Source organism: Salmo salar, chromosome 22, assembly GCF_965601325.2.
Source record: "Salmo salar chromosome 22, fSalSal1, whole genome shotgun sequence".
NCBI lineage: Eukaryota > Metazoa > Chordata > Actinopteri > Salmoniformes > Salmonidae > Salmo > Salmo salar.
In genome coordinates this window covers 47,153,428-47,161,742 of record NC_138312.1, presented here as the reverse complement: position 1 = coordinate 47,161,742, position 8,315 = coordinate 47,153,428, and the positions used below count along the sequence as shown (strand labels likewise).

The window sequence follows — 8,315 nt, the reverse complement described above, 5'->3', positions numbered from 1 at the left end:
ACATCAGTCTCTCTTTGTATGAATCTGTGTTATTCACACACATGATAGCTGGGTGAGAGTTGTTTTCATCAGTGACAGCCTTGGTGTCAGGAGCTGTAAGCAGCTATTTATTAAGTTGACTCAATAGTGATTCAATTTCTTTTGGCTCTAAAATTACTCCATAAAGCTAGCTTTAGAATTTTGGGAAAACTGAAATCCACACTTCCTGATTAAGAGTCTAAGCGGAGATCATTTGTTTGCGACTGGAGGGAAGGTAAATAGCACAGCTTCTCTCATGTAGCAGGCAATAATATCCTCCAGATATGTCTTTAATAGGTATCATCATTAAAACATTTGGCAGTTCGAGGATTAGGAAGACTTTGAGGCAGTTTCAGGGGAATGGATGTTAAGTCGGAGACTTCAAGTTTGGGGGTAGAGAAAGGAGTACACACTACACAGACTGATGAAGTTGCTCTGTTTGTCACCTGAAGATAGAACATGTTCTGTCTGGTTATGTTGTGCAGAAGCACACACTAGCGCTACTTGAGCTCAGCTTCCTGAATGGGAAAAGGAAAAGGTCAAAGTAAAGTCATTGAATCAGTCTTATGTCTCTGTATAAACTGCAGCTGACTATCCCCATGCTTATACTTATACATGAGAAGCCATAATAGTTTATTCACATGGATTAACTATAGAAATGGTCTAGAAACAAAGTTGGAATCGCACAAATTACTTTTTTCTTACTTAACCTATATCTTTCACTCAAACAAAACTCAAATTCCCCCCTCCACGTCTGGGCTTCTACACCAGAAGAGAGAGAGAGAGAGAGAGAGAGAGAGAGAGAGAGAGACACACACACACACACACACACACACACACACACACACACACACACACACCTACCTACCCTTCACTGGAGTACCTGTGTGTGTTTTTGATAAAACATTTGTGATAAATAGTACAGCGTCTTCCCATCTCTTTGAGCGCCACTCAATCTGACAAAACATCAAGTGCCTCCTCTTCAAATCCTTTGATTAGTACACATAACTGGAAGCCCCTGTACAGGCTTTGTCTCTTTTTCATAAATTAGACATCTGACAGTTGAGCTACGTCAACAACATGTCACCCAATAGTGATTCTACCTGAGTCTGGAGGGATAAGTTCTGTTTCAAATTTCTTTGTTGTTTTTTTCCCAATGCAGAAAGTTTTTCTCCAAAACACTGCAATAGCGGATGGTACAAGGTCGGATTATCACAATATTGGCAAGCTTGTACAAAAGTAAAAGTAATGATCACATATTGAAACAAGGGGCAAAATGTGAGCAGAATATCTAGTTTGATAGATACTGCTGTCAGAGCTGCAACTAGCATTACACTTTATGCTTGTCCTTGGAATAAGACATAGCCTAGTCAGCAGACACAATATTGGATTCATGTTGATAAACTGATGTAGCCTATACAGTATCTCAAAAGTGGCAGTTGTGGAATATGTTGGCTGTTGATATACAATATGGGATTTAGGTGACACCAAATCAGGCAAGAGAACCTTGCTAGATTGGTTGGGGGAATTTAGGATTGATTTCTGTAATACCTCCCTGACTGCTGTGGATGGTAATGTCATTTTCCCAATCCAATGTTTGGTAACCATCCTCTAAAACACATTTGTTTGCCTAAACTCAAACTGATTGATACTGATTAACACTTGAATGATGTACTGCATTTTGTTGTTGTTGTGCTGTATTTTTTTGTTTGTTGTTGTACTGCATTTAGTTGTTGTTGTTACTGTACTGCATTTTGTTGTTGATGTACTGCATTTTATTGTTGTTGTTGTTGTACTGCTTTTGTTGTTGATGTACTGCATTTTGTTGTTGATGTACTGCTTTTTATTGTTGTTGTTGTTGTACTGCTTTTGTTGTTGTTGTACTGCATTCATTTTGTTGTTGTTGTACTGCATTTCATTTTGTTGTTGTTGTACTGCATTTCATTGATGTTGTTGTTGTTCTATAATGACCCGTCATTTGGTTAGTGAAATAACTCAAGTTTGGTTGTTTTTAGAGAGTAGTATGTGTGAAAATAGCTAAAAGTGCTAACTGGCTAATTGGGGCTGAGTTTGACCAGAGAATTAACAATGGAGAAGTTAAAGCTATCTGAATCTTCATTCAGGCCCACTTTACTGAATTAAATTGCTGTGACAATCAAAGACCATGCAAATTTGTGATGGGTCCACACTCAAAAAGATATTGCCTAAAGCTTACTTTACTTATTTACTTATTTTTTATATGTATTTTTAATTCCATAAAATGCAGAATCCTGAAAAAAGCCTTTGAAGTGGTATCCTTTTGAGGCATCAATAGTTCTCTCCATCAATACAAAGACCACACTGTCTGCTGAACCATGTGAACAGCTGGCATGCTTTACAGTCAACACAGAGACAGCATTTAGATAAAAACATATATGCATATTAATGTTGATCAATTATTATTAGCCCATTGTTGATAATGTCCCACTAGGAAGGTCCATCAGATACCGTACCTTGCCTCACGAATTGCAAAAATCACTGAAGCTGGAGACTTATATCTCCCTCACTAACTTTAAGCATCAGCTGTCAGAGCAGCTTACCGATCATTGCACCTGTACACAGCCCATCTGTAAATAGCCCACCCAACTAACTCATCCCCATATAAAAAAAAAAAATGTTTTGCTCCTTTGCACCCCAGTATCTCTACTTGCACATTCATCTTCAGCACATCTATCACTCCAGTGTTTAATTGCTAAATTGTAATTATTTTGCCACTATGGACTATTTATTGCCTTACCTCCCTAATCTTACTACATTTGCACACACTGTATATAGATTTTTCTATTGTGTTTTGACTGTACGTTTGTTTATCCCATGTGTAACTCTGTTGTTTGTGTCGCACTGCTTTGCTTTATCTTGGCCAGGTCACAGTTGTAAATGAGAACTTGTTTTCAGCTGGCCTATCTGGTTAAATAAAGGTGAAATAAATAAATAAAAATCTCCTCTTCTGATTTCTGCTCTCGTAAAAGCCTGGGTTTTCTGCACGTTAACACTAGAAGCTTATTACCTAAAATGGATCAATTGAAAGTGTGGGTTCACAGCTCCAATCCAGATGTGTTGGTCATTACTGAGCTGTGGTTAAGGAAGAGAGTTTTGAATACTGATGTTAACCTTTCTGGTTATAATCTTTTTCGGCAAGAGAGATCTTCCAAAGGTGGGGGAGTGGCAATCTTTACCAAGGTTCACCTTCAGTGCTCGGTTGTCTCCACCAAGTCTGTCCCCCAAACGATTAGATTTTCTGGATTTAAGCATTAAACTTTCAAATAGCTCTTTGTTGACTATTGCTGGGTGCTATCATCCTCCATCAGCACTGGCTTGTACCCTAACTGCCCTAAGCTCTCTCCTGGCCCCTTACACTAACTCTAAATTTGTCCTGCTTGGTGACCTAAACTGGGACATTCTTAAACCACCTGACCAAGTCCTAAAGCAATGGGACTCCCTAAATCTTTCTCAGATTATTACCAATCCCACAAGGTATGACACCAAACACCCAGAAAAGGCTACTCTCCTCAATGTTATCCTCACAAATAATCCTGATAGGTATCAGTCTGGTGTTTTCTGTAATGACCTTAGTGATCACTGTTTTACAGCCTGTGTTCGTAATGGCTGCTCAGTGAAATGACCTGTCCTGATTTGTCATCGACGCTTGCTAAAAAACTTTAATGAGCAAGCCTTCCTTCATGAACTGGGCTCTGTAAAATGGTTTAGAATCATTTTGATCCCCTTTGTCGAAGACGCTTTGACCTTCTTTTTTGATATTTTCAGTGGTATTGTTAATTTACCTCTGTGTAAGAACTAACAACAAGTTTCATGGATGTTCACAAATGATTGTCTTTAGTTTTTCACATATGATACAGTTTCACATATAATGCTAAAAGACATTTGATATATTGGGGGAAACATCTTTCTCTTTAGTGGGTGGAAAACCTATTCTTACTCTTAGGAAGGATTTGTGACATTGTCCACTTTCTATGTGTTCCCTAAAGTCCATCCAATCACCGTTTTAATTATTTGTCAAGAGATATAGTATGTACGGTGTCCATATTATGACAGACACAACTTCCATGGATGTTTGACTGTCCTAAAATGGATGCTGTACGTTCAAAACCTTTATAACAGTATGATTTTTGCTCAGTTTCATTCCAAGGCATATACCAAAGGGATTACTTTGAGTTTAAAGTAAGTTTAGCATAGCTTTGAGAGAAGTCTGAATAAACCCTCTTAGAGACAAATTCATATGTATTTGTCACACCCTAATCTGTTTCACTTGTCTTGTGCTTGTCTTCATCCCCCTCCAGGTGTCACTCATTTTCCCCTGTGCATTTATACCTGTGTTTTCTGTTTGTCTGTTGCCAGTTCGTCTTGTTTCGTCAAGCCTACCAGCGTTTTTCCCGTATTCCTGTTTTTCTCTCTAGTCCCCGTTTTCTAGTTGTTTTCCTGGTTTTGACTATTCTGCCTGCCCTGACCCTGAGCCTGCCTGCCGTTCTGTATCTTGTGACACTGCCCTGAATTAATGACGTCTGTCTGCCCTGACCCTAAGCCTGGCTGCCGTTCTGTACCTTTCGGACTCTGCTCTGGATTACTGACCTCTGCCTGCCCTTGACCTGTCGTTTGCCTGACCCCTGTTTTTGTAATACAATTTTATTACTTTGAACTGTCTACATCTGGGTCTTATCCTGAGGTCTGATTCACAAATACCTGTTAGCGCTGTGGAGTGTTACCTACACACAATGTTATTAACAGGCTAGCTTGTTTGAAGTTCCAGAATGAATATAATCCTAATGTAGTGGGATGGGATGTTTGTTAAATTATCTTTGGCTGAGACATACTCGTAGTCCTTTTCTGCAATCAAATGACAAAATCTCCCTCTAGTGGCCTCATGGATGGAATGTTATCAATATTTTCCTACATTTCATAATGAATAAACTTTTTTTTTAAGCCTAAAAGCCGGTGTTTCTATGTTAAACAGTTTTGTTGTGTTTCAGTCTTCTGTGATGCATATAAAGTGTAATATTGAGATGCAAACTTAAAATTGATTACATTTAAACTCTATATCAAACATGGTACAGGTGTCTTCTTTTTTTAAACCCATAACCATGTGTGTGAGGTGTATATGTTTGTTTCAAAGTAGATTTTTTTTAAGACTACCAAGAAGCACCCTGATTTAGCCCACTGCAGTAAAAGGTTACTTTCTCCTCCGTTTCTGTGTCCTACATGGTTAACATTACATTTACATTTTAGTCATTTAGCAGACGCTCTTATCCAGAGCGACTTACAAATTGGTGCATTCACCTATAATATCCAGTGGAACAACCACTTTACAATAGTGCATCTAAATCTTTTAAGGGGGGGGTTAGAAGGATTACTTTATCCTATCCCAGGTATTCCTTGAAGAGGTGGGGTTTCAGGTGTCTCCGGAAGGTGGTGATTGACTCCGCTGTCCTGGCGTCGTGAGGGAGCTTGTTCCACCATTGGGGTGCCAGAGCAGCGAACAGTTTTGACTGGGCTGAGCGGGAACTGTGCTTCCTCAAGGGTAGGGAGGCGAGCAGGGCAGAGGTGGATGAACGGAGTGCCCTTGTTTGGGTGTAGGGCCTGATCAGAGCCTGAAGGTACGGAGGTGCCGTTCCCCTCACAGCTCCGTAGGCAAGCACCATGGTCTTGTAGCGGATGCGAGCTTCGACTGGAAGCCAGTGGAGAGAGCGGAGGAGCGGGGTGACGTGAGAGAACTTGGGAAGGTTGAACACCAGACGGGCTGCGGCGTTCTGGATGAGTTGTAGGGGTTTAATGGCACAGGCAGGGAGCCCAGCCAACAGCGAGTTGCAGTAATCCAGACGGGAGATGACAAGTGCCTGGATTAGGACCTGCGCCGCTTCCTGTGTGAGGCAGGGTCGTACTCTGCGAATGTTGTAGAGCATGAACCTACAGGATCGGGTCACCGCCTTGATGTTGGTGGAGAACGACAGGGTGTTGTCCAGGGTCACGCCAAGGCTCTTAGCACTCTGGGAGGAGGACACAAGGGAGTTGTCAACCGTGATGGCGAGATCATGGAACGGGCAGTCCTTCCCCGGGAGGAAGAGCAGCTCCGTCTTGCCGAGGTTCAGCTTGAGGTGGTGATCCGTCATCCACACTGATATGTCTGCCAGACATGCAGAGATGCGATTCGCCACCTGGTTGTCAGAAGGGGGAAAGGAGAAGATTAATTGTGTGTCGTCTGCATAGCAATGATATGAGAGACCATGTGAGGATATGACAGAGCCAAGTGACTTGGTGTATAGCGAGAATAGGAGTGGGCCAAGAACAGAGCCCTGGGGGACACCAGTGGTGAGAGCACGTGGTGCGGAGACAGATTCTCGCCACGCCACCTGGTAGGAGCGACCTGTCAGGTAGGACGCAATCCAAGCGTGCGCGGTGCCGGAGATGCCCAGCTCGGAGAGGGTGGAGAGGAGGATCTGATGGTTCACGGTATCAAAGGCAGCAGATAGGTCTAGAAGGATGAGAGCAGAGGAGAGAGAGTTAGCTTTAGCAGTGCGGAGAGCCTCCGTGACACAGAGAAGAGCAGTCTCAGTTGAATGCCCAGTCTTGAAACCTGACTGATTAGGATCAAGAAGGTCATTCTGAGAGAGATAGCAAGAGAGCTGGCCAAGCACGGCGCGTTCAAGAGTTTTGGAGAGAAAGGAAAGAAGGGATACTGGCCTGTAGTTGTTGACATCGGAGGGATCGAGTGTAGGTTTTTTCAGAAGGGGTGCAACTCTCGCTCTCTTGAAGACGGAAGGGACGTAGCCAGCGGTCAAGGATGCGTTGATGAGCGAGGTGAGGTAGGGGAGAAGGTCTCCGGAAATGGTCTGGAGAAGAGAGGAGGGGATAGGGTCAAGTGGGCAGGTTGTTGGGCGGCCGGCCGTCACAAGACGCGAGAGTTCATCTGGAGAGAGAGGGGAGAAAGAGGTCAAAGCACAGGGTAGGGCAGTGTGAGCAGGACCAGCAGTGTCGTTTGACTTAGCAAACGAGGATCGGATGTCGTCAACCTTCTTTTCAAAATGGTTGACGAAGTCATCCGCAGAGAGGGAGGAGGGGGGGGGGGGGAGGGGGAGGAGGATTAAGGAGGGAGGAGAAGGTAGCAAAGAGCTTCCTAGGGTTAGAGGCAGATGCTTGGAGTTTAGAGTGGTAGAAAGTGGCTTTAGCAGCAGAGACAGAAGAGGAAAATGTAGAGAGGAGGGAGTGAAAGGATGCCAGGTCCGCAGGGAGGCGAGTTTTCCTCCATTTCCGCTCGGCTGCCCGGAGCCCTGTTAAATACCCTCTCTGTATTGTTGATATGTTTGTATAATCAAGTGTCTGTGCTGAGAAATGGGTTGCGTTATTTGGCCAAGTTTTGATAGGTAAATCTATATTCAAAGTGTAATATTTTAGAGAACTCTTTGATTTAGAAGACCAGAGGATTGTTGAATAATGCATCAGCTATTTAGAGTCAGCGAGACTGGACTTGTTTCAAACAAGGGCATATGAGACCTTCGAATAAGCCCACTAATGAAAAGGAGACATACTGCTCTGCCTCACCCACTTCCCCTTGGTATTTTATAATTCAAACACGTGCCTGCTCCACAAACACACTCACACATGCCAAAGCAATGCTTATCAGGAATAACTTTTGGGGGAGAGTTGACAAGTAGCACATGCAATAGGAGCCTAGTTTCATAATCTGCGTGCGACTGTATATCATTCATTGGGAAAATGCAGGTTATCTTGCTGACACTGGTGGAAGATGTGGAAAAAGAGAAGTGATGCACACAATTCTGTGGAAGTAGTTTAGAATGTTAGTTATTGTCATTCTTGACAAGAAGCAGTTCCTTTCTCATTCTTTACAATAAGCAGTTGTCAATGTGAGAATTGTTGCTAGAGGTAACTCATGTCAGTAATGCAACATCAATTGTAGCCTGTTTACTTGAAGGATAAGCAGCAGCTAAATCTGAGCCTGAGCAGGGTTTCGGTATGTGTAGTTCCACAGGTGTTCTGCTGTTCACTCTCAGGAACTGAGGAGAGGTCGGTGACACAGAATTTGCAGTTGTATGACTTATCCGCTAATTTGTATATTTACTTTCACTTTGCCTCTGTAGGCTATGTACTCCTTCACCTCTATTTCATGACACTATTGCTGGGGATTGGGACATTGTCACAACTACATCGACCACTACAACCCACAGCTTTGCACACTCTTGGCATTCTCTCAATCAGCTTTGTGAGATAGTCACCTGGAATGCATTTCA

General features: G+C 42.7%; 1 protein-coding gene across 1 annotated transcript; it reads right to left on the bottom strand.

The window, feature by feature from the left end:
* Positions 1 to 5,286: 5,286 nt before the first annotated feature.
* Positions 5,287 to 6,640, bottom strand: LOC145862675 (uncharacterized). The gene is made up of 2 exons (XM_082967801.1): positions 6,434 to 6,640; positions 5,287 to 6,224 (listed from the first exon to the last, which is right to left on the bottom strand). The coding sequence occupies exon 2, from the start codon at positions 6,177 to 6,179 to the stop codon at positions 5,430 to 5,432; it is 750 nt and encodes a 249-aa protein (XP_082823927.1). The 5' UTR covers positions 6,180 to 6,224; positions 6,434 to 6,640; the 3' UTR covers positions 5,287 to 5,429.
* Positions 6,641 to 8,315: the final 1,675 nt, after the last annotated feature.

Coding starts and splice junctions, on each gene's coding strand:
- LOC145862675 (XM_082967801.1), bottom strand. CDS start 6,179: ATGACGGATCACCACCTCAAGCTGAACCTCGGCAAGACGGAGCTGCTC.